At 44.5% G+C, this 26,593-nt stretch overlaps 1 protein-coding gene across 2 annotated transcripts in view; it reads right to left on the bottom strand.

Moving 5' to 3' along the window:
* Gnal (G protein subunit alpha L) overlaps positions 1-26,593 on the bottom strand; it is a 194,189-nt gene that overhangs the window by 44,172 nt on the left and 123,424 nt on the right. For both annotated transcript variants that reach the window (XM_045144469.1, XM_045144471.1), the window contains exon 5: positions 14,051-14,148. In XM_045144469.1, coding sequence (XP_045000404.1) covers positions 14,051-14,148 — 98 coding nt within the window. The remainder of the gene's footprint in view (positions 1-14,050; positions 14,149-26,593) is intronic.

A 26,593-nucleotide genomic window follows, 5' to 3' on the forward strand; every position in this document is an offset into this window, starting at 1 on the left:
CTGGAAAACGAGGAACTCATCAACTTCTCCAGAGATAAATAACTCATGATCCAAACAGTGCGAACTTGTGATCTGTCTTAAGCTCTGATTCCCAATAGCTTTGACTGCCTGAGACTAGCCAGTTTGCCTGACCCTCCATTAAATTATACTTTGTGTGTTGCGTATTGGTTTCACGTCCTCCCAGGCACTGCTGGATGGCAGAGTCCCTCATCCTATAATATCAGGCTATGTTTGATCGGCGTCCTGAGTGCAGCAGCAGAACAAATCAGGCTGCTGAGAGAACAGCACACCATCTATGAAGTCTTAGGTTTTCCTGTGTTTGCTTTATTCCTTTTTTTTAATCCACTTGAGAGAAAGGAAGGAAATAGAAAAGCAAAAATGTAGATTCAAAACATCGTTTTCATGTTGAAGCTATGTCTTCAAATCTCTAAAAGAGATTGGTAGGCAATTTATAGTAACTGTTTTCAATGGGTATGGAGTTGTTCTCCACATGGTGCTCAACACGATAACACTGCAGGAGAACAGGAGGAAAGCTAGCTTCTTTTAGGTAGTTTCAGCTAGAAACTGAGGTGCAGAGAGAACCGGGAGATGCCACCCCAACACCACCTTGCCCTGGCACAAGAATGGCACTCTTGGCAGAAAGGGAACTCGTGTCTGATTGAGACTGATTTACAGCGCCCCCTGCCGCCCACAGTCTAGCGGGCTACCTAGATAGATGGCCCAGGTGGGCTAGCCCTGGGGTTTGCCCTCCAAATCTACAGACCCTTGTATATCTGAATCTGAAGAAAGAGTACACTGTCCATCTCTCCTCCACCTTGCTCTCTCGGTGTTATTTCTCGTCTTCCTGTGCTGCTTGGATACGTGTGAGTCTGCCCCTACCCAGGCGGGGTAGGGGAGAACATAATATTGTTTCTTGGTCTGAATAATTCTGTTTGCCTCTGTTTCATACCTTGGGGTAGCTTCACCCTTTAATTGCACGTATGATTTTCCTCTGGTCTCTGAATCTACCACGTGCAGATTCCCCTTACATTCTAGATTTGCTTCGTGGCAGCTTTCGCTAACTCTAGGCCTGTGAGCCCTGTAACTTCTCTAGACTTAGGGTAACTGTGGATGTGACTATCTTTCCTTCTTCTGATTTCTCATCTGGATGTCTTAGTTTCTGCTTTGATATTTTCTCTCTGCGATTCTTCCTTAAGTCAGCACTATTTGCTCTTTTAACTTTCTTCCACGGGGAAATGCAGGGTGAATGCAATGGGTGGTCCTTCTAAATCTCCCTCCACAAGCTCCTCAATTCTAACCTCTATGGGCTTGTGGCTCTACTCCAGTCTTTCCTTAAAAAGCCTCAATTTTTCTTGAATGATGAACTATGCAGTGTTTTCCCCATGAGAGCATGTTTCCTACTTCCCAGGGGCGATGGTTAAGTTTGGGTCAGCTTGATCTGTTTAGGAATCCACAGACATTCCTCATAAGTGGATCTCTGAGGTTGCTTCCAGGAAAGATTAACTAAAGGAGGAATCCTTTCCCCAGGGTGAGCCCTTCCCCCAGAGTGGGCAGCCCCTCTCCTCTTGGAGGGGAGGCTTTATCAAAAGAAGCTCTGGGAAGAGAGAAAGGTGTTCTGCTCCCCTCCCACCTGGCTGCTGGAGCTGCTTGCTGCTTTCCAGCGTGGACTGAAGAGCAGCGTGGACTGAAGAGCAGCCTCTCCAGGAAGCCTCCAGGCCTTCAGTGCCGGATTGGGACTGCTGAGGCATCCAGCCTCGTGGACTGCGCAGTTCCTGGGTTCCTTGACCCTCAGGCTTGTAATCTGCTGTTGTTGGACTGTCGTAAACTAGTCCAATAAATTCCCTTTTAATACAATTCATTCTATCTGTTCTGTTCCTCTAAAGAACCCTGACTAATACACCAGGTGTTTATGACTATGCTCTGGCCTTCTTCCTAGATCCCAATCTCCTTTATTTATTTTTATTTTTACTTTTTTAAATTTTTTTGAGCTCATGGTCCTTTCTCGTGCAGTAAGAACAATCATCTCTCTCCACCGCACCGAGCAATCTTTTTTTTTAAAAATTTTTATTAACATTTTCCATGATTATAAAATATATCCCATGGTAATTCCCTCCCTCCCCACCCCCACACTTTCCCAATCTCCTTTAAATAAAACCCATGTTTGGTTATTTCTCCCTAAATAAACTTAACAATTCATAATTTATCCTTCTTGAGTTCATTTTTATAATTTTATTTTGTTAAAAATAGAACAGGAGTGCTGGAGGGATGGCTTAGCAGCTAAGGAACTAGCAAAGCCAAAGGACCCTGGATCGATTCCCCAGGACCCATGTAAGCCAATGCACAAGGTGGCGCATGCTTCTGGAGTTCATTTGCAGCTGCGGAAGGCCGTGGCACACCCATTCTCTCTCTGTCTGCCTCTTTCTGTTCCTCTTTCTCTTTCAAATAAAAATAAAAATAAGCAGGAGAGTTCTCCAGCTCCTGGCACCCCTGCTGCTCGGCGTGGGGCTGCTTGGACCCTGCGCATGTCCAGCAAAGGCTGTAAGGACCTAGAAGATAAACCACGACACACCCAAGCCCGGCCCAAGTCATATCACAGAGGAAAGGGCGAGATGAGCAAGAGTGTGGCTTCAACAGCAAGCTGGACATCTTGCGCCAGGGTGCTGGAGACACACAGTGAGAACACTCAAAACACACCAAAGCAGAAACCCAGAAGCCGCTGAGAGCTCAACCCTACAGTAGACTTGAAACATATCTACCGCAGCTCAGAGAACTTTGCGGTACAAAGAGCGGAAAGACTGTAAGAGCCACAGGGCTGGAGGGAATGTCCAGAGGCACTGCCCCCAAACCCATGCCAAAAGACTGACTGCTGCTCTCACATCTCATAACCCACAACCCTGGAGGAATACCAGCAATTCCACTGAGGAGGGCCCTCAGCAGAATGGGGACAGGGAGGAGGGAAATGGTGGTATCAACACATGATGTGTCCAAACAAAGTTTCTACTTAGAAAAAAAAAAAACAAAGAACAGGAACCAAAATTGGGGTTTATAAACTTGGGGTCACTTCCTGAATCCCCAAGTCCTGCATCAACAACACATTGATATGAGCACATGTTGGCACTCCATTCCTTTAAAATTTTTATTTGCTAACTAGAGAGAGAGTGACAGAGAGAGAATGGGCATGCCAGGGCCTCTAGCCACTGCAAATGAACTCCAAATGCATGCGCCACCATGTGCATCTATCTTATGCGGGTACTGGGGAATCGAACCTGGGTCCTTATGCTTTGCAGGCAAGTGCCTTAACTGTTAAGCCATCTCTGCATCCCTTCTATTCCTTTGTACAACTAAATAACACGAATAAATAAATCTGAGTTTTCTGAACTCTTTGTTATGGATGCAGTAGCACTCCAATGCTCACTGCGCATGCAGGATTACTGTTTCACCACTACCCAGATTGAACCAGGCCTGGCACATAGCGGGTATTTCGTAACATTGTAAATGAATGAAGTTTCCGTGGAGGATGGCAGTCCCCATAAGGAACAGATATACAACCTGTCCCATCTAATGCTTGATGACTTGGAGGCCAGTAGTGGCCCGAACTCTCCTTGCAGGACAGATGTTATGTCCTCACAAGGCTGCAGGTGACTCAGTACTGTAGAGCATATTGTCAGATTGCACATTTTTGTTAAGGGCTGTGAAGGGTTGTTGGCAACTGTTAGGAAGTTGACATGAGAGGAAATATTTTCCTTCTCACGTTTCTGCATAATTTTTTATTTATTTTTTTTAGTTTTTCAAGGTAGGATTTCACTCTAGCCCAGGCTGGCCTGGAATTCACTACAGAGTCTCAGGGTGGCCTCGAACTCATGGTGATCCTCCTACCTCTACCTCCTGAGTGCTGGGATTAAAGGCGTGTGCCACCACGCCCGGCACATTTCTGCGTAATTTTAAAGTGTCTGTTGTGATTACAAGGCAAACAAAAAATATTTTTTGCTACGCTTTGCAAGCCCTCATGGGTCACATGCCAGAAAATTTCTATATAGTCCCTTCCTCAGCAGGATATTGAACTTAGAAACTAAGACTCAAGTCTCTCACCACTGAATTTCAAATTTATTTCCATCAAAATGGCCATAGAGATCTACTGGTTTACTTATAGTCAAATATTATAAATGAGAACATCTCACCTAAACTTTAAAATATATTGGTTTGAACTATTTGTTCTAATAAATCATCTCCCTTGCTTTGGGCCTGTGTCACTTGTATTTGGCTCTACTGCTAAGCACTCTGAAAACCGGTACTAGTTGTGAAGCCATGTGCTGGGAGCCTGGTTCTTGGAGCCCATTGAGGGGCCACCGGGAAGTGCACATATAGTGGAGATATCAAATTTCCAAGGATTTCAAATTTCTAGCTGAGAGGTCATGAGGGATTATTTCCGGTTAAAATTCCAGCAAGCATTCTGTGAGTACTGGATGCACCCTGGCCCTGCGAGATGCTAGATGACAAAGGTGAATGTCCTGGTTTGAATGTACAACGTCTCCCATAGTCTCATGTGAATGGGCCTCATACTTGGCCCTTAGTTGGTGACGCCTTTGGGAAGTGGAGCCTTGGTAAGGTGTGGGTCATTATGGAACTGCAAATGAGAATCCACTGAAATTCTCCACTCAAGGGAATCACTGATCTGAGATATATTAACACACTCCCTACACTAAAACAGTGGTAAGACTGCTCTGAACCTTCTCTCAGATGCTTCAGGGCAGTGATTTCGAAACAAGGGTGGAAAGATGAGGAACCCGAGGGAGAGATGCTAAGGACACATGCCAAGATGTCTGCCCACCTGCAGCTTCCTCACCACTATGCCAAGATGTCTGCCCACCTGCAGCTTTCTCACCACTATGCCAACATGTCTGCCCACCTGCAGCTTCTCTGTCATTGCATTTACTTTTCACAGTAAAAAGGCAGAATTTAAAAAGGTAAAAAATAACCCCACTGGCCGTGAGTAGGGACAGTTCCACTTTTTCAGATCTAGAAAGCAAATCTGGGAATAAATTTGCCTAGAAACAAAGGCGAAAATGATAGATAAGAAGACTGTGTTTTGTGTGTCTTGGTGGTGGTTATGTATTTAATACATTCAGTGATATACAGCAATATATATCTTTCATGTTAGTTTCTTAAAATTTGTTTTTGAAGTAAGCCCAATGGACCAACATTTTAAAAATGTGTGTGTGTGTGTGTGTGTGTGTGTGTGTGTGAGAGAGAGAGAGAGAGAGAGAGAGAGAGAGAGAGAGAGAGAGGAGAGAGAGGGAGAGAGCGCACGAGGGGGAGAAAGATTTGTGCACCAGGGCCTCCAGCCATTTGCAATTGAATTCCAGATGCACATGCCCCCTTGTGCACATGTGCAATCTTGTGCAGTTGTGCCACTGTATGTCTGACTTACATGGAATCTGGAGAGTCGAACATGAGTCCTTAGGCTTTGCAGGCAAGTGCCTTAACTGCTAAGCCATCTCTCCAGCCCTTAGCAATATTTTTATTTACTCATTTATTTATTTGAGAGACAGAAAAAGGCAGATAGGGGAAGAGAATGGACACACCGGGATCTCTAGCCACTGCAAATGAACTCCAGATATATGTGCCACCTTGTACATCTGGCTTTACAGGGATACTGGGGAATTAAACCCAGATCCTTAGGCTTTGTAAGCAAGTGCCTTAACTGCTGAGCCATCTCTCCAGCCCAGTTTCTTATATTTTAATGAAACCTACAAAACACCCCCTTTGAAGATGCAATGACACAGGTACTAATAATTTCCAGATTGTCTGAAAACCTTGGTATTTGAAGTCAGTGCTAGAGATGATGAACATAGTTATGGAAAGTTCTGACAAGGCTAGAGAGATGGCTCAGCAGTTAAGGTGCTTACCCGAGAAGCCCAAGGATCCAGGTTTGATCCCCCAGTGCCCATGTAAGCCAGATGCACAAGGTGGTGCGTGCGTCTGGGGTTCATCTGCAGTGGTAGAGGCCCTGGTGCGCCCATTCGCTCTCTCTCTCTGCAGCTTTCCCTCTCACTCAAATAAATAAATAAGAACAAAATATTAAAAAAAGAACTTTCGACATGATGACTGAGCTAGGGCTGTATAGCAGAAAAATCACTTGACTATTTCCCATTGCTCGTTTCTTTTCGTTTTTTTTTTTTCTGGGATATTCTGAGAGCATGTTATGTTATGCAGGCCAGTTGTTGAAATGGTTGTACTCCCAAATGAGCTTATGCATTGGCACAAAGCACATGCACCTCTGCTCATCAAGCAAAGTCTGATTTTATAGAGCCATCCTAAAGATCCAATTTTCTTTCTACTAAAATAGCTGTTTCCATGGTTACATAACCACTTATTATTCGGCCTTAGAGGAAATGCATTTGGGGGGCTAATTCAGCAGACATCGTGTTTTAATTTTCACAGCAGGAAGTGTGAAAGTTGGTATCAGATACAATCTCCGTAATTCGCCCAGTTTGCTCGATGCTGTGAAGACACTCATTTTCACCAAAAGGAGGGATTTCAAACTTGCTGAAATGATTTCCACTCTCGTCCAAGTACGTCAGTCCTGGGGTTGGATGTAGCAGCAGTCAGTGACCTTGCCTTACTACTGTTCTTTTCAGGGATAAAGAAGACGCTGGTGATTGGATCAAGTGGGCCTGGTGACTGCCCAGAGGGCCAGCAGGAGGGCAAAAGCTAGATATATGGTGGCAGGGGCCCAGCACTGCCTATCTCCCCACTCCACCTGGAGTCTGGTCTGCAGACTATAGAATAGAGGGAAATGTGCAGGAGATGGGAAGAGGAACAGGAGATGCCTAGAGGCAAGAACCATGGGTCTTCCCCCAAGGTGCCTCAGACTCAAAACTGGCCTCCAGACAGCTTCAGGGAAATCCCACCTGGTCTTAATGGAGCCTGAGGAAGTGTTTGCTCCATGTATGTCTAACAGCCTAGCACAGATCTCAGCAGCCTTCCGGTGTTTACACCACCTGTGCTTCGTATTTTGGAGGTCCCTTTGAATACACTCATTTTTCTAGCTTGCAGGGTACCACAGGGACACACACTGTTAATCAGCAGAGTATGAAGACACAGACCTCACAAATGTACATGCAGACTTCAGTCTGTCATTGGGGATAGAACCCCCAGTTCATCAAGGGTTTAAGGAACAGGTGGTAGTTCTAATTCCATTGGAGTCTTCGCGAAGACTACCCAGAGCCAACCCAATTACCATGCACCTGACGATTTTCCTGCTTTGCATCCCTCCTTCCTCCTATTTTCTTTCTCTTTAAAATTGAAATATAATTCACAAAGTATGTATGTAAAGTTATGTAACATACACATCACCATTTTGAAGGATGCAACTTGGTAGTATATTCACAAGGTAGTGCAAACCATCACCACTAGCTAATTCCAGAAAAAAATCCATCTTCATTGTCAACTTGACTGTATTTAGAATCACCTAGGAGATTGGCAAAGCAAGCTTCTGGGTGTGTCTGAGGGGATGTTTCCAGAGAGAGATTTCAAGGTGAGAGGATTACCAACCCTAAAACTGGACAGTGTAGGAACATGGGCTGAGCCTCAGTGGATGTGATGATTAATTCTGACTACCTGACAGGATCTAAAATCACCTAAGAGACAAACCTCTATGAGGGACTTTCTAGACTGAGATAACTGAGATGGGAAGAGATACCCTAACTGTGGGTGGCACCATTCCTTGGGCTGTGGCTCAAGACTGAAAAGAAAGAGGAAGTGAGCAGTACACCAGCATTCATCTTTCTCTGCTTTTGGACTACACATGCAATGCGACCAGATGCCTCAGGTCTGCCAGGATTTTCTCGCCATTTTGGACTGTACCCGCAAACTACGATCCAAAATAAGCCCTTCTTCCCCTGAAGTTGCTTTTGTCCAGTATTTTGTCATAGCAATGAGAAAAATAACTAGTTTGGCGTTTTTTTTTTTTTTCTCTTTTCTTTTTTCCGGTTTTTGAGGTAGGATTTCTCTAGCTCAAGCTGTCCTGGAATTCACTATGTAGTTTCAGGGTGGCCTTGAATACATGGCAATCCTCCTACCTGTGCCTCCCAAGTGCTGTTGATTAAAGGCGTGTGTTACCATGCCCAGCTAGTTTGGTTTTTATTTTATTCTTGCCAGATAGCAAGTTTTGTACTGTGAGGTGAGGCTGTTACTGTGATAAATCTGACCATGTGGTTTATAGGACTTTGGAACTAAGTTTGTGGGAGAAATGTGTAAGAATTTAGAACTTTGGGCTAGAAATTCCCTAGGATGCTGTAATCATAACTTAATGAGCCATTTAGTTGGAAGTTTGGAAGACCAGGATGTCAAAAGAGGACAGCGGAGGCCCTGTTCATAAGGTTTCAGAAGAAAACCTGGGCTAGAGGCAGTTCATGCTACATTTTGGTGAAGGATCTGGATGCATTCTGGTCATGTTTTGAAAACCATTCTGAATGAGGCTAAGTTAAAAAGTGTAGCAGTTACTTTTCTGTTGCTGGGACAAAACACCTGATGAGATACAGCTTATGGAAGCAAAGGGTTTATTTCTGGCTTACAGTTTCAAGGGGAAGCATGGCAGGAGCAGACAGCCTGGCATAACATCTTCGCATTGGCAGGAAGGAAGTAGCAAGAGAGAGCTGAATCCAGCAAGTGGGGCTGGGATATAATACCCCAAAGCATGCTCCCATGTCACACTTCCTCCAGCCACGCTCTACCTCCTAAAGGCTTCACAAGTTTCCTAAACAGGGCCAGAAGCTGAGCATTAAGCATTCAGACACACGAGGCTATAGGGGAGTGGTAATCTGAATGTATACCTCTCCCCCATTGACTCAGGTGTTAAACTCGGAACTTGGATCTCTAGTTGCCTGGTGGAGGAGGTGTCACTGGGAGGTGGACCCTGGAGTTCAGACCTAAGTTGTCACTGGGGGTGGATCTGAATTCCAGCCCAAAGGTAGGCAGAGAGTTGGGTTCATGCTTGCTGCTTTATTTGGGGGTGGAGGTGCTGTTTTGTTTTGTTTTTTTTTTTTTTTTTATTCTCTCTACTTGTATATATGGGAAACATAACTACTGCCATTGATGGAACTTCCCTTGGATCTGTAAGCTTGAAATAAACTCCTTCCCCCCATAAACTGTGTGTGGTTTGGGATGTTAGTCTCAGCTATGTAAAGCTGTCTGCTATAAGGGACATTCCACATTCTGGTCACCACAAAAAGAAATGGACTAATTTGTTGGGTGGAGGAAATCTCAAGACAGGATAGCATCCAGGTTGTGTCTTGATTACTGCTCACTACTCTGATCCAGGAGGTTTATGATAAGTTGAGCAGAGAATAAATATATGAAAAAATGTGTTATTTGGTGACAAAAGGAGAGAGTTTATGCAGACAAGGCAGGTTAGAGTGCAGCTGCTAAAGAGATTAGTGCAATTAAGAAGAAACCTGGCATTCTACCCACTGGCATAGCAGGAAAGGTACCCCAAGGGCAAGGCATCACCACCAATCAAAGGCTTCATTTGTGAAAATGCAAATTAATTTGAAGAGAGCCTGAGTCTGAGAATGCTTCTTGAAGGGGTTCTATGGTCAAAACAATCCCCTTGAAGGGGTCTATCCAGGGCCAACCAGGAAGGCACACAGAAGCTAACACAACTGTAGACCAAAGGCTACATTGAGCTAGCAGCAGAATATGGCAGCATTATCCACATATGTATATACTAGACTTTTCTTTTTTTTGAGGTAGGGTCTCACTCTAGCTCAAGCTGACCTGGAACTCACTATGTAGTCTCAGGGTGGCCTTGAACTCCCGGCATCCTCCTACCTCTGCCTTCCAAGAGCTGGGATTAAAGGTGTGCACCACCGTGTCCGGCTTACACTAGACTTTTTCTTTGTGTGTGTATGTGTGTGTGGTATATGCATGTGTATGTTCCCTTGTGGAGCCCCATATATCCTTGTGGTGGGGATCTCCTGCCTGTGGTAGCTGGAATGGAGCAGCGGGTGTCCCCTTCCATCACTCTTTCAGCTGGTCTTAGTTTTGAGCCTGAGTATCCTGCTTTATTTTGTGATTCCAGAGCTTGTGGGGCTCTGCCAGCTCTTGGATCTCTGCTCCCCTGCAGGACTAGAGTTACAGGCATATATGGCCGTGCCTAATTATTTTACATAAGATCTGGAGATATGAATTCAGGCAGCCTCTGGCCACCTCAGACCCTCTCATGCTTGTGCAGGAAATGCACATAAATGCTGAATCATCCCAAAACTAGGTTTTTTTTTTTTTTTAAATTGTTAGAGTGCGTTTGTTCTACTTATTGAAAGGAGAGTCGACTATAAAACAATATATCGCTGGGTGTGGTGGCCCACGCCTTTAATCCCAGCACTCGGGAGGCAGAGGTAGGAGGATCGCCGTGAGTTCGAGGCCACCCTGAGACTACATAGTGAATTCCAGATCAGCCTGAAACCCTACCTTGAAAAACCCAAACAAACAAACAAACAAAGAAACAAAAATACCCCATAAAAAACAAAAAAATAATATATCATGCTTTAACAGTAGTAGCTTCACATATCTACCCTATTTTTATCTATTTCATTTTTAAAATTTTTATCTATTTTATTATCACTTAACTTTTAAAATTTTATTTTAATGTGTATACCAAATATTGGGTCCTGTCTTCCACTTTGTTTTTTAAGGCAGGGCCTCTGATTGCTCACCTCTCTGTTTGCAAGCCCCTCGGAAATTCTCCTGTCTCCAACCCTTCTGGCCGTAGGTGTACTGGGATCACAAAAGTTGGCCACAGCTCCTGGATTTTACGCGGGGTGTGGGGATCCACACTCAGGCACTCAGAGTTGCTCAGCAAGCCCGCTATCTACCGAGCCATCTCCTCAGCTCTGCTGTGCCTCCTGACTGCAGCATTTCTTAATAGTTGATTTAGTCACATATCAGGGTCCTAGGAGCTGTTCCACACCTGTATCTGTGTCTATCTACCACGTAGCCCACGTGTCTAGGGGTGATACTAGCCAGGTCTTTGTAAGCACGTCCACACAGCAATGAAACTGCCCAATGACCCATTTCTAAGTGTCCCTGCCATTAGCTATCATTACTCTATTCACCAAGCACTTTCTCACAAGAATGTGCCCCTGGAGCCGGCAACACGGAGATGAACAGCACACATTTCCTGTCTAGTGAGTTGGACAAGTAACATAGGAACATGGTCCCATCCCTCTGCTGACAGGATGTGTGCATATCCTTTCTTTTTTTTGAAATTTTTTTGTTCATTTTTATTTATTTAAGAGTGACAGAGAGAGAGAGAAAGAGGGAGAGAGAGAGAGAGAGAGAGAGAGAGAGAGAGAACGGGCGCGCCAGGGCCTCCAGCCACTGCAAACGAACTCCAGACACATGCGCCCCCTTGTGCATTTGGCTAATGTGGGTCCTGGGGAACCGAGCCTCGAACCGGGGTCCTTAGGCTTCACAGGCAAGCGCTTAGCCGCTAGGCCATCTCTCCAGCCCCATATCCTTTCTTTTACACGACAGTGACAGAAGATGACTGCCGCTGATATTTTTCTAGCATTTACTTGGCAACTTAAATATTTTGGCAGTCTTATATTGGTCTAACAAATTGACTGAAATATTACTTGTTTCTGAGCCCCCTCCTCCCTCAATCCCAGAATGTGAGCAGAGAAGAGAAAAAGTTTTCCAGAGACAAGGGGCAAGGCAGTTCCCATGTGACTTCAGATCGTTAAGTAGCGAAGCTGGGAAGTTATAAAGAGTCAGGATCACACGTCTCCACGTGGACAGTTCTTGTGACTTGGCCAGGTCTGGGGTTAAGGAACCAAGACAGGGACTTTATTCTTAAGAAGCCCGTAAGGGAAGTCTTAGCCTTAGGCCTGAAGCCTCTTTCATAAGACAGTTCTTAGTTATGGCTCCCTGTAATTTTATTTTTATTTTTTATTTACTTATTTGAGAGAGGGAAAGAGGCAGGGGGGGGGGGAGATAAAGATAGAGAGATAGGTAGATAGAGAGAGAGAGAGAGAGAGAGAGAGAGAGAGAGAGAATATGGGCGTGCCAAGAGCTTCCAGCCACTGCAAACGAACTGCAGATGCATGTGCCACCTTGTGCATTTGGCTTACGTGGGTACTGGGGAATTGAACTAAGGTCTTTTGGCTTTGCAGGCAAGTACCTTAACCGCTAAGCCATCTCTCCAGCCCCACTTAATTTTAAAGGACAGAAGCGAAAGAAATCACAACGTTTTCCCTGTGGTCTTGTCTGTTACTGGGAAAGTGAACCCGAGACCCTTTGTTCACCTCTCCGGGCCTCACAGTTTCAGTTACATACTAGTTAGAAACTGCTTACTATGTACCAGACACTATGCTGAGGGTTTGGATAGCTCCTTATTTGTTCTGTAATAACTTTATGGGACTGGGTGCTGTTGTTTTCTCCACTGAAAAATCTGCCCAAAGCTTCAAGCAGCAGGTAGGACAGAACTGCTGTCTGAATCCCAACTTGCCTGCTGCTAAACTCCTACTATTTTTTATCTATTTATTTTTACTTTTTCCCGTGTGTGCACGTGCACGTGTGTGTGGAGTGGTCATGTGGTGTGTGTAGCGTGTATATGCGTATGTGCCCTTGTAGAGCCCCATCAGCTCGCCTCAGTGGGGTGTAGTACTGGGTGAAGATTCTTGGGCTCTGCTTCCTGGCAGGCTTGGGGCTTTAGGCACACGTGACCATGGCCAGCTGGTTTATGTGGCACCTGGAGATTTGACTTGGGCAGCCTTAGGCCCTTTCAGGCCTTCATGACTACACAGGAAGTGGGCTTAACCATTGAGCAATCTCTCCTCCTACTTTTTTCTTAAAAAAGATTAGCTTCCATATCCCATTTGAAGTTAAATCATTATTCTTCACCATGCTGATACAAGAATAAGTTAGCTAATTCTGTTTTTGTTAAAAAAAAAAAAAAGAAATTTCTACTGTGACTGAAAGTAGCTCCAGTGAGGTCTCCAAGGCTAGTTTTTGTTCAAGCAATACAAGCACAGGATGACAAAGTACACGTGGCATGTCAACTTCCAATACAAATGCGTATGGACTTCAATACAGTCACGAGCCGCGTGGAATTACCAGTCGTGTCCACTTTCTGCCCTAACATGTAATTTAGTAGTAGAAACTGTTTTTGAGACAGACACTCTATATAACTCAGGTTGGTTACAAACTCATGATTCTTCTGCCACATACTTGAATGAATGTAAGAATGACCACATGCTTTAGGAGGTTGCCTTTGGTCACAAGTGTTTATATTAAAAAAATTAATGTAGAAGCCCTTGCTTCAAAATTAAAATATAGTAATGAATATTTATGTACATTATAATTAAAAAATGTGCCTATGTAGACAGAAAAATTGAAGAATTGAAAACAACAGTCCAGATAAAATGAGTGACCCTTGGGCTGGAGGGAATGGCTTAGCGGTTAAGGCGCTTGCCTGCAAAGCCAAAGGTCCTAGGTTCGATTCCCCAGGACCCACGTTAGCCAGATGCACAAGGGGGCACATGCATCTGAAGTTCATTTGCAGTGGCTGGAGGCTGTGGCATGCCAATTCTCTCTCTCCCTCTTTCTGTGTCAAATAAATAAATAAATAAAAATTTAAAAAACGAGTGACCTTTTCAATTCTATGAAATCCTGCTTCTTATTGGATTTTCAGTTTCATTTACTAAACATATCTCATTCAGAAAGTTAATTTTGTAGTCAAACGTTAACCATGGGGCTGGAGATACTGCTCAGAAGTTAAGGGCACTTGTTTGTAAAACCTGCCTGCCTGTGTTCAATTGCCCAGCCACCCATGTAAAGCCAGACTGGCATTTGTTTGCACTGCCGAGAAACCCTGGCTGCACACATGTGCACACGCGCACACACACACACACAAGCATATAATAATAATAAAACAACAAGTTAACCACTGTTCCCTACATTAAGAGATTTCAGAACTACTGGGAAGAAACACAGCCATTATTGCAATTATGTCCCAGAGAGGCCTGTTAGCCACTCAGGGACAACTTACTATTGCGCGCAGTCGATGAGCTGGTACTCATTGGATCTCTCAAAGCATGCCTTCACCCCCTCGTCGTCCCAAAGCTTCTTCACATGATCAAAGAACTCCTACAGAGTGAAAGAGAAACAAGAGAACACACACGTTATAATCTTTCACAGCAGTAAAAGTAAAAAGAGGAAAAGCAAAGGAGCAATTGCAGGTAGGGAACAAATCCTCTTCGTGTCGAAGGACGTAGCAAAATGGAGGTGGTGGATTCAGAGGGGTGAAAGCCTTTGCTGCTCAGTTTGCAAGTATTCTTCCTACTACACGGTTCACATGTATGAAATGTGAAAGCCAAAAGTGAATGCCAGTCACTAACCATGAACACAGCTGAGGATACAACTTTAAGGTTACCAATGTACAGTAACTTAACAAGTAGAACAGCCATGGGAGCAATGGAAAAACATGATTATTCTAAGTTCTGCCTTGGCAGCTATTTTGTTTTCACTTTCTTTTCCTTTCCTTTCTTTCTCCCTCCCTCCCCCCCACCCCCCGAGGTAGGGTCTCACTCTAGCCCAGGCTGACCTGTAATTCACTATGTATCTGGTCTTGAACTCATGGCGATCCTCTCACCTCTGCTTCTCCAGTGCTGGGATTGAAGGCATGCGCCACCACACTCACTCTCATCTTTTCCTTTTCTACTTGAGCCATGATCAGGATAGACACAGTTAAGCATAAGGATTAAATTTGGCTCGTCGGACACATAAAGAAGCACTGTTTATTTATTTAAGACAGGGACTCACTATGTAGCCCAGATGGGCCTTATATTCCTGATCCTCTTGCTTCTGCCTGCCAAGTCTTGGAATTATAGGCATGTGCCACCATAACTTCAAGATGACATTTTTTAGTGACAAAAGTTTTTTTTTTTTTTTTTTTTTTTCTTCCCTCAGAAAAGGTAAACAAAGCTGGCCTGCAACTTTCTATACAGCTCAGGCTATCTTCAGAGTCAGGATCCTCCAGCCTCAGACTTCTTGGTGCTGACATTACAAGCTTGTGCTACCATGCCTGACTCTGTGAAAAATAATTTGCCATGACATATTTTTTTTTGCATCTAAAACTAACTAAAAATATGAACTGTGAATTTTGGTTCACCTAAGAGGTATGATTTCACCCATTATGGCAGGACATGTGGAAAGAACTTCAAAATTTATTTATTTTTTATTTGTGCATGTGTGTGGGCATGCCAGGGTCTCTTGCCACTGCCAACGAATGACAGATGCTTGTGTGTCACCTTTTGCAACTGGCTTTAGGAGGGTGCTGGGGTGCTGAACCTGGGCTTTCATACTTTGCCAGCAAGTGCCTTTAACCTCTGAACCATTGCTCCAGGCCTGGAAAGAGCTTTCATTATCTCAAATAAAAGGTAGGTTTATAAGCTGGTATTTCAAAAATTGTTCGAATTGAATTAATAATGCTGTGGAGACACGTGGACACACTAGCTGCTGAATACAAAAGCAGTTGTGAGAATGTTCACGAAGCACTGTGGGAGCCCTCAGACCCCCCTCACGTGGCATGCTGGTCCTCCCGAGATCAGCTCAGAAAGAGGCCAGGAATGAACATTCCACGCCTCTGATGACGTATTTTTTCAAGCACCAGCCTAGATTCTCTGGAGCAAACACAGGGTCATTCCAGGTTGTTAGCCATTCACAATCCCATACGGAAGTGGACCCACGAGGTAAGAGGCCCTCTACTATCTGAGGAGGAGCTCTGAAATATGAAAAGGCAAAATGATGAACACAAAAATCAGGGCTGGCTGTGGTGGCGCTGGCTGGAAGCACATGCTGAAGAGGTTGAGGCTGGAGGACCGTGAGCCTGAGCGAAGTTTGGGCTATACCTCTCCTGGAAATGCAGCTCATGAGCCTAGTACGCGTCAAGCTTGGGCGTGACTCCATAGCGCTATCAAACAATTTTTAAAAAAGAGGACAAAATCCTGGGAAGGTGACTAGAAGTGAGACCCCCTGAGTTGAGCATTATGACCTTTTGGTAAATCTAATTGTATAATTTGTATCAGAAACAGTGTTAGGACACTGTCTATGACCACCATCGACAAATCCAAGAAGAGACCATCTCTACTACCCTAGCCCCTCAATTAGTCTGTCCCTAGATGCGTGTTTCTTGTGGAACATTCCTCTGATTTTGCCATCAGTCCAGTAAGGGAGTCTAAGTCATCATTAAAGAAACAAACAATTCCTTACACGCACGCGCGCGCACACACACACACACACACACACACACACACACTTGCTTCCACTAGTTGTTATCAAGATCATCCTAAAAGCAATCCAACATCCCTGCATTATGTTGACGGAGTTCTACATGTCACTAGCTCTGGGACACTGGATTTCTCTCCACATGACAGACTTAATGTAAAAATAGATGTGGGGGTTGGGAGATGGCCCCACGGTTAAAGGTGCTTGCTTGCAAAGCCTGCCAGCCCAGGTTCAATTTCCCACTATCCATGTAAAGACGGGTGCACAAAGTTCTCATGCATGTGCAACTCATTTGCAGTGGCAAGAAGCCCTGCATGCCGATTTTCTTTCTTTCTCTGCTTGCAAGTAGAAATAATTAAAAAGTAAAGTTGGCTGGATTTGAACATAGGAACCATAGATACCAAGGTACATTTTACTTTATTTTCATTTATTTATTTGAGAGCGACAGACAGAGAGAGAAAGAAGCAGATAGATAGATAGAGAACGGGCACGCCAGGGCCTCTATCCACTGCAAAGGAACTCCAGATGTGTGTGCCCCTTGTGCATCTGGCTAATGTGGGTCCTGGGGAATCCAGCCTCGAACTGGGGTCCCTAGGCTTCATAGGCAAGCGCTTAACCACTAAGCAATCTCTCCAGCCTCCAAGGTATATTTTATAAGAGTCTACAGAAGAATCATTCATGAGGGTAGTTTTAAAAACAAGTGCCTAGCGAGACTCAAGCCAAACCTGGTTCATGAGGGTGAAGGGCAGTGGTCCCTTTATCTGGTTTCTTGGATTCGGGAAAGGCAACAGAGCTGAGGGGCAGGAACAGAAATAAAGGCAACAGATGCACATTACTGGAGGATTCAAACCACGGGTGGTGGTGACAGCAGCCAGCCACTGACGCGACCCTAAGCTGAGCATGAACTAATGGGTGGGGTTGGAGATCCAACAGGGGATAGAACTGTTGCCAGCAAAGGCCCTGGGAGCCTGGTGAAGCGCTGGCCTCCCTGAGCATGCCCTGCTCTGCCCAGTCCTGTACCACCCTCCTGGCCAATAAGCAGCTGAGAGCCACAGCCTGGACCAGGGGAGGCTGATGATGGTGCAGCCCTGGCGGAGACGCCAGTGTTCAGGAATCTTGCAGGATTCACCTTGGCTCTGTCTTGTGCAAACATCTCCATGCCCACCCCACATCTCACCTTGGTCAAGCAGCCCAAGCCTTCATTCTAGGCCCCAGTCACTGTTTCTCGTCTCCTTCCCAATGGCTTCTCTCAACACATGGTCCTAATTTCCTATATGTCACAGGAAGGACCTTAATAACCTAAGAATTCCCTGCCATTCTTATTTTGTTGGAGATACTGTGAACAATACTTCAGCACGCACAAGTCGCCTTTATTTCTCACAATGTTGAAGAGGTGACTGCTCACCGATGCTCAGGGACAGTGATTCACTGGAGGGCATACAGCTGATGTCAGGGGACCCATCTTCCTCCACAAAACCTGTGTTTTTACATCCACTATGCATTGCCTACCATTCTCATTCCCTCTTCCCCCTTTCTTTTCCTTCCTTCTTCCCTCTCTGCTCTCTCTCCCTGTCTTTGTCCTTCCCATCTTGCACAATCCTGTCCAGTCCTGCACTCTCTGTTCCATTTTGTTGTTTGTGAAACATGGTCTGAACTTTATGGTCCAACATGCTTTTGAAATCCCTTGATCCTCTTGCCGCCATCTCTCTAATTCCATCTCTGAAATTACAGGCATGTACCCCAACACCCAGCCTATCACCCTTTCTTATATATAATAATGTGTTTTTTCTCATTTTTAATATTTTATTTATTTTCAAGGAGAGGTGCGGGGAGGGAGGGAGGGAGAGGGAGCGAATGGGTGTGCCAGGTCCTCCAGCCACTGCAAATGAACTCCAGACACATACACCACTTTGTGCATCTGGCTTTACATGGATACTGGGAAGTTGAACTCAGGTTGGGTTATTAGGCTTTGCCTGCAAGCACCTTAACTGCCAAGCTATCTCTCCAACCCATTTCTTCTCTCATTTGTGTTTTGGTTTTTCGAGGTAGGGTCTCACTCTGACCCAAGCTACCCTGGAATTCACTATGTAGTCTCAGGGTGGCCTTGAACTCACGGCGATCTTCCTACCTCTGCCTCCCGAGTGCACCACCATGCCAGGCTTCTCTCATTTTTTTAATCAGAATTTTTTGAAACATTACTAATGTAATTCACTTCAGAAAATCCAGTCCTAATAGGATAAAACCAATATAAGAGATCCAGTATCTTGTTAAGCCAACACCACAGACTGCAGGGTTCTCAGTTTAGCCCAGGAATTTCCATCCTCCAACTCAAAATGCACTTGCAAAATTCTAAGTTCCAGCTCGCTCCACCCTGGAATAAGCCTTTTTCTCTTTCTGTGGAGGGAGATCTCCTGGGGGGGGAGGGGGGGGGGACCTGGAGTTACTTCACAGGGGAGAAGGTGGCTCCAGGTCTGAGCTGAAGGTTTTGAGGGACTGTCACAGAGCAGGCCTCAAACTGAAAACCTAGAGACATGCCCTCTGGAGTGTTTGTAGACAGCAATGGTGAAATAGGAATTGTGGGCACGGTGGTTTTTATTTGATTTTTCTTGGTGTTGGGGAATCATTTTTAAATAGATGCTTCAGGACAAAGTCAAGAGCAGTCTTCCAGCTTTAGCTTGCTCGTTTGTGAGCACAGGTGCTGGGCAGAACAGGCTAGCTCCGCAGGACTCCACTCGCTTGCTCTTTGCTTGCTGAGTCCCTTCTGGTTTATTACCAAGGTTCCTTTTGTCCTTCAATCATATTCCAATGTGACTGTCCCTAAGCATGCACAGGTCTCATTTTTTTGAGGGTTCATTGCATTATTTGTTTATTATTGGGAACTGCAATATATAAATATATTACAATTTGGTCATGTATTCATCAGGTTGTTGTTGTTATTATTTTTTTAAAATTATTTATTTATTTATTTGAGAGTGACAGACACAGAGAGAAAGACAGATAGAGGGAGAGAGAGAGAATGGGCGCGCCAGGGCTTCCAGCCTCTGCAAACGAACTCCAGACGCGTGCGCCCCCTTGTGCATCTGGCTAACGTGGGACCTGGGGAACCGAGCCTCGAACCGGGGTCCTTAGGCTTCACAGGCAAACGCTTAACCGCTAAGCCATCTCTCCAGCCCTATTATTATTATTTTCAAATTAGGGTCTCACTCTAACCCCAGGGTGACCTGAAACTCTGTAGACCAGGCTAGCTTTGAACTCATGGCCACCCCCCTACCCCGACCTCCCAAATGCTGGGATTAAATGTGTGTGACACCATGTCTGGCTTTTCCATCAGATTATTTTTCAAGGGGTCCTAAAACGCTTCATAGAAAATTCTAGGGTCACTGCCTCCTTTCCTTTCTTCCTCTCTCTTTTTCCTTTCTTTCTTTGTGCTGGGGACGAATCCCAGGGCCTTGCACATTCTAGTCCAGGGCTGCTCCACTGTGCTCTCTTCAGTGTTTTACTAGAGAAAACCGCAGGCTTATCAGAGAGAATAAACCCTCAGGTGCCCACTGATCACTGTTTACATCCATGAGCACAGTTTTCTTTCTTTGACATTCTATCCCTCTTTACTCTGGCTTTGTTATTTTGAAGCAAATCTCTGATGCTCTATCGTTTTATTTCAATATTATTTCTAGAAGACTTAAAATCATAGGAGAATATGATCAAGATACATTCTATACATGTATGAAATGATCAAGAAAAAAAAAAAAAGCCCATAGTACCATCCAAGCCTAGAATATACAGACAAATGGATGCAAAGAGTCTGTGAAGTCATGAGATGTCAGCCAGTGCAGCATATTGAGCTCTAACTGAACATCTGTCTGGAGCCAGACTAGGTCAGGATGGGTCAGACTATGGAGGTTGGTGTAAGCTATTTTGAGCTGAAGGCAGTTGAGGAACAGTAGGTACGAGCACTCTCTGCCATCCCTCTTTTTGCCTCAAAGAAGGGTAGAATCGGGCTGGAGAGATGGCTTAGCGGTTAAGCGCTTGCCTGTGAAGCCTAAGGACCCCAGTTCGAGGCTCGCTTCCCCAGGTCCCACGTTAGCCAGATGCACAAGGGGGCGCACGCGTCTGGAGTTCGTTTGCAGAGGCTGGAAGCCCTGGCGCGCCCATTCTCTATCTCTTCCTCTATCTGTCTTTCTCTCTGTGTCTGTCTCTCTCAAATAAAAAAAAAAAAATTAAAAAAAAAAAGAAGGGTAGAATTTATCCCACACTCCTTTCCTGAGCCAGGGTGAGAAAGTGACTCTTATCACCAGAGACAGAAATCTGGCACCAACCTGAGTTAGTACAAACAAACCTACTGAAACAGCACATTATTCATCAGTTTTCCCCATAGATTTCCTGGGCACATCACAATTTTTTTGTCCTTTATTAAGATGGTATGTAAGCCCTTGGCTCCAACTGCTGCTTCTGGAATTTCATTTCTTTTTAAAAAATATTTTATTTTTATTTATTTGACAGAGAAAGAGGGGGGGGAGGGAGAGGGAGGGAGGGAGGGAGAGAGAGAAGGAGGGAGAGGGAGAGAGAGAGAATGGGCACACCAGGGCCTCCAGCCACTGCAAACTAACTCCAGACGCGTGTACCACCTTGTGCATCTGGCTAACGTGGGTCCTGAGGAATGAAACCTATGTCCTTTGGCTTTGCAGGCAAATGCCTTAACCACTAATCCATCCCTCCAGTCCAATTTCATTTCTTTTGTGTGATGCCTCTGTACACATAAAGTTAACATTACAACAATGACAACAACAAAAGTCAAGTGTGGTGGCACACACCTTTAATCCCAGCACTCAGGAGGCAGAGGTAGGAGGATCACTGTGAGTTTGAAGGAGTCTGGGGCTACAGAGTGAATTCCTGGGCTACAGTGAGAGAACACCACTACATGGTGAATAAAATTTATATACCTTTTCTTCTGTTAATTTGCTTGTCAGTTTAATTCGTAGTCTCCAGTCACTTCACATATGAGGATAAAGGAAAAAGTTTTTCCCTTCCCTATAATTCTCACACATTTTTCTAAAATAACTGGGAAGTTCCTGTGAAGAACAAATTTAGTGTTGCTGCCATTAGTAACTAAGATGAATAATACTAAATGAAAATAATTTCAGTGTTGCATGCATATGTTTGTGTCTGAAAAGAAAAGGGTATTTGCAGTGAAATGTAGCCTTTTTTGGGCATCAGAATGGATAGCATGAAAAGAAATGTGGTTATGTGACATTTCTTTTTCGTTTTTGCATGAGTATGTAGGAATGTGTGCGCACACGTCTGCATGTGTGCGAAGGCCAGAGGTTGATGTCAGCTGTCTGCTTCAATCACTCGCTACCCTACTTTTTTTTTTTAAATTTTTTAAAAATTTATTTATTTATTTATTTGAGAGTGACAGACACAGAGAGAAAGACAGATAGAGGGAGAGAGAGAGAATGGGCGCGCCAGGGCTTCTAGCCTCTGCAAACGAACTCCAGATGCGTGCGCCCCCTTGTGCATCTGGCTAACGTGGGACCTGGGGAACCGAGCCTTGAACCGGGGTCCTTAGGCTTCATAGGCAAGCACTTAACCGCTAAGCCATCTCTCCAGCCCCCTACTTTTTGAGACAGGTTCTCTCATTGAACCTGGAGCTCCCTGCTTTGGCTCGACAAGCAGTTCAGCAAGCCCTAGAGACCCTCTTATCTCTGGCCCCCAGCACTGGGCTGAGAAGCACGAACTCAACTCCTCATGCCTGTGTGGCTTGCCTGATAGACTTACCCATCTTCCCAACCCAATATGCTTATTCTTTTCTATATAACTGAGAATTGACTTGAGATTTATTTAGCAATTGCAACACATGGCCATTTTTACTTTTTGAAAAAGAGATTTGAGTTGCATTATATAAAATTTAAACCTTTTTTTTTTTAAAGACAAACAAGGCTTTAAATTGTTTTATTTATTTATTTTTCTTTTCTTCGAGGTAGGGTCTCTCTCTAGCCCAGACTGACCCGGAATTCACTATGTAGTCTCAGGGTGGCCTTGAATTCACAGGGATCCTCCTACCTCTGCCTCCTGAGTATTGGGATTAAAGGCGTGCGCCACCACTCCTGGCTGTTTTAAAATGTTTTATTTACTTATTTGAGAGACAGACAAGAATGAGAGAGAGAAAGAAGTCGATAGAGATGTGCCCCCTTGTGCATCTGACTTTACATGGGTACTGGGGAATTGAATTTGGGTTCTTAGGCTTTGCAGGCAAGTGCCTTAATGGCTAAGCCATCTCTCTAGCCCCAAGGCTCTAAAATTTTAAAAGCATAAATGTGAGCTTTAAATCAAAATTTAAAAGTAAAATTGAAAGCAAAAGCTATATTCTTAACCACTCCCCATCATACTCATAACCCGTTCTTCTGACAATGCTGCCTCCCATTACCTTTATATTACGAGCATACTCGACACTTACCATTCTCAGAATATTAAGTTTGATTGCTGTTTTTTTCACTCTAGCCCCAGCTGATGCGGAACTCTGTAGTTCTAGGCTGGCCTTGAACACACAGCAATCCTCCTACCTCTCCTTCCTAAGTGCTAGGATTAAAGGCGTGTGCCATTACGCCTGGCCTTTAACTTTTCTTTTTTGTTATAAAATCTTCATAATGGCTTTAAAATGGAAATAAACAAATGACAACAACAAGCATACAAATCCCATTTCTTGCATAATTTCTAAGTACAAATCGCTGTTTGATTATTCACGCTTGGAATACACCTTCCACTTTGAAATAAAAAATCAAATACGTCTTTCCCATTTATTTATTTTTTTTGTTTGTTTGTTTTGTTTTTCGAGGTAGGGTCTCACTCTGGTCCAGGCTGACCTGGAATTAACTCTGTAGTCTCAGGGTGGCCTTGAACTCACGGCTATTCTCCTACCTCTGCCTCCCGAGTGCTGGGATTAAAGGCGTGCGCCACCACGCCCGGCGTCTTTCCCATTTATTGAGACGCAGGTCATGTAATAATGCCTGGTCCTTGAGCTCCAGGGCTCACGCCGCAGGCGCGTGTCTGTGTTTCTCTCCTGTGGCAGCATTCTTCAACAGCCCTGCACTGTGGGACTTGTCACTGAGTAGCGAGGATGCTGCATTTGATGGTCATCGCACAATATTCGTTCTAGAATGACTTACAGAAAACATTCCTGTTACTGCCATCACTACTCCTGTAGATTACACCTGCTTCTTACATATTACCTGTCTTTTCAATCTTACTGACCGCGTGACTTTTTCTCTCCCTCCCTCCCTTCCTTATTTAAAAAATTAAAATTTGAGAGGAGAAGGAGAATGAGAAAGAGACACACACAGAGAGAAAGCATGGGCCTCCAGCTGCTGAAAACAAACTCTAGATGCATGCGTGCCACCTTGCACATCTGGCTTTACATGGATACTAAAGAATTGAAGCTGTGCTGGAAGCAAGTGCCCCTAACTGCTGAACGATTTTCCCAGCACCCCATTTCTTCCCTTTTGAGACATGGTTTCATGTAGCTTAGGCCCGGCCTTGAATTTGCTATGTAGCTGAGGATGCCCTTGAACTTCTGATCCTGCCTCCACCTCCCAAGTCCTGGGGTTACAGGCTTGTGCCACAACATTCACTTTATGCAGTGCTGGGGATCGAACCCAGGGGTTCATGCATGCTTGCCAAACACTGCTGAATGAGTCACATCTGTAGTCCACTTCTAGATGTCTCTCTCTCTCCCTCTCTCTCTCTCTCTCTCTCTCTCTTTTTTATGAGGTAGGGTTTCCCTCTAGCCCAACCTGACCTGGAATTATGTAATATCAGGGTGGCCTCGAACTCATGGTGGTGATTCACCTACCTCTGCCTCCCAAGTGCTGGGATTAAAGGCATGCGCCACCACGCCTGGCCTAGATGTCTTATAACAAAACGATGCTAAATGCTATGTAAACAGTTGCTATACTGTATTGTTGGAGGGGGATAAAGATAAGAAGAAAGACTATATATTCAGTACAGTTGGTTTTTCCTCTAGTATTTTTTTTTCTCCCCCGAGGTAGGTTCTCACTCTGGTCCAGGCTGACCTGGAATTCACTATGTAGTCTCAGGGTGGCCTCCAACTCTCAGCGATCCTCTTACCTCTGTCTCCCAAGTGCTGGAATTAAAGTTGTGCACTACCACGCCCAGCTCCTCTAGTATTTTTTTAAAAGTATTTATTTATTTTCAAGGGGAGAGAGGGAATATGAATATAAATGAGAATGAGCACACCAGGGCCTCCAGCCACTGCGAATGAACTCCAGATGCATGCCTCATTGTGTGCCCCTGGCTTTACATGGATACTGGGGGACCGAACCCTGGCCAGCAGGCTATGCAACAAGTGCCTCCGAGCCATCTCCCCAGCCTAGCCTCCTTTAATATTTATGATTCATGATTGGTTGAGTTCTTAGGTATAGAATCCATGAGTACGGAAAAATCCTATTTCAGAACAGCTTTCAGAAACTATGTGAGAATTCCTTCTACCCTGAGACTAAACCCACCGATTAACCCACCGAGCAACGTCGGCTTAGCCAACACCCTCTCTAGCACGAAGTACGCCTAGCAGGCCGACAATGACACAGAAGAAAATGAGGTCAGGCCCCACCCTCACTGCTGCCCATTATGGTCCAGGCAAGAGTCTTCTAAGGGTCTTGGGTGCCAGGTCTCTTCTGTGTCTAACAACTCTCCGGGGTGGAGGGGGGTGTGATTCAGTTCCTGGGTTTTAGATGATAAAATGAGAAGAGGGTAGACATCACATTTCTCACATTTACTTGATTAGAAAATGGTCAAACCTGGACTAAAGGCATGCTCTGAGTCCACCTAGCTTCCTGTGCTCTGATTCATGGAACTCCCTTGAGCCACAGGAAACAGCGAGGGCAAACTGACAATATGGCTCAGGCTGACCTGGAATTTGCTACGCTTGCCTCAAACTCACACTTTTCTTGTTTCAACCTCCCAAGTGCTGGGATTACAGTTATGTATTACCAATTCTGCCTTCTCACATGTCTTCTTTTGAATGTCTGTTCAAACACCTTGTCCACTGAAAAATGGACTGCTTTCTGATAACTGAGTTTTATTTAATTGAACTTATGTATTTGTGTGGATGTGTGGGCATGTCAGGATCTCTTGTTGCTGCAAGGGAGTGCCTGTTAGGTTTTATGTAGGTGGCTGGGGAATTGTACCTGGGCCAGCGGGCTTTGCAAGCAAGTGCCTTTAACAACTATGCCATTTGCTCAGCCCCTTAGTTTATTTATTTAATTTTAAAAAAATTGTTTATTTATTTATTTATTTATTTGAGAGCGGCAGAGCGAGAAAGAGGCAGAGAGAGAGACACACAGAGAGAATGGGCGTGCCAGGGCTTCCAGCCACTGCAAACGAACTCCAGACGCGTGTGCCCCCTTGCGCATCTGGCTAACGTGGGTCCTGGGGAGTTGAGCCTCGAACTGGGTCCTTATGCTTCACAGGTAAGTGCTTAACCACTAAGCCATCTCCTCCAGCCCTATTTATTTATTTTTTTACTTCAAAAACATTTTTATTTATTTGTAAGCAGAGATAAAGTATGAATGTTCTAGGCCCTCTTGCCACTGCAAATGAACTCCAGATGCATGTGCCACTTTGTGCATCTGGCTCTATGTGGGTGCTGGGGAACTGCACCTGAGCTGGCAGGCTTTGCAAGCCAGTGCCTTTAATGACTGGGCCATCTCCCCAGTACACTCAACATTTGTAAGTAGGTGCAAGGCACTAGGATTAGTTTATGTATTTACTTTTTTAACAAGAGTGAAAGATTGAAAACCCATCATCTGGACGTGGTGGCGCACGCCTTTAGTCCCAGCACTTGGAAGACAGAGGTAGGAGGATTGCCACAGGTTTGAGGTCAGCCTGAGACTACATAGTGAATTCCAGGTTAGCCTGGGCTAGAGCAGGACTCTACCTTGAAAAACAAATAAACAAACTAACTAAGTAAAATATTATCTGGATTCAAATCACTTCATAGCTACACAGTTTGCTAATGTCTTCTCTTATGGATGAAAAATGTTTTAAATTTTTGATGATGTTGAATTGACCAACTTTTATTTTCTTTTAAGAACTCGGGTTTTTGTGTGTGTGTGTGTTTGACCTATCAAAGAAGTCTATGGATAACTGAAATTAAAAAAAAATCATCTTCCATGTTTTTTTCTAAGTTTTATAGTATTAGCTCTTATAGTTTACATCTTGATCTAGGTGAGTTAATTTTGGGGTATGGCATGAGGGAAGGGTCAATATTTGCTTTTTATTTTATTTTTATTTA

The sequence above is a fragment of the Jaculus jaculus genome, chromosome 2, assembly GCF_020740685.1.
Source record: "Jaculus jaculus isolate mJacJac1 chromosome 2, mJacJac1.mat.Y.cur, whole genome shotgun sequence".
In the NCBI taxonomy this organism is placed as follows: domain Eukaryota; kingdom Metazoa; phylum Chordata; class Mammalia; order Rodentia; family Dipodidae; genus Jaculus; species Jaculus jaculus.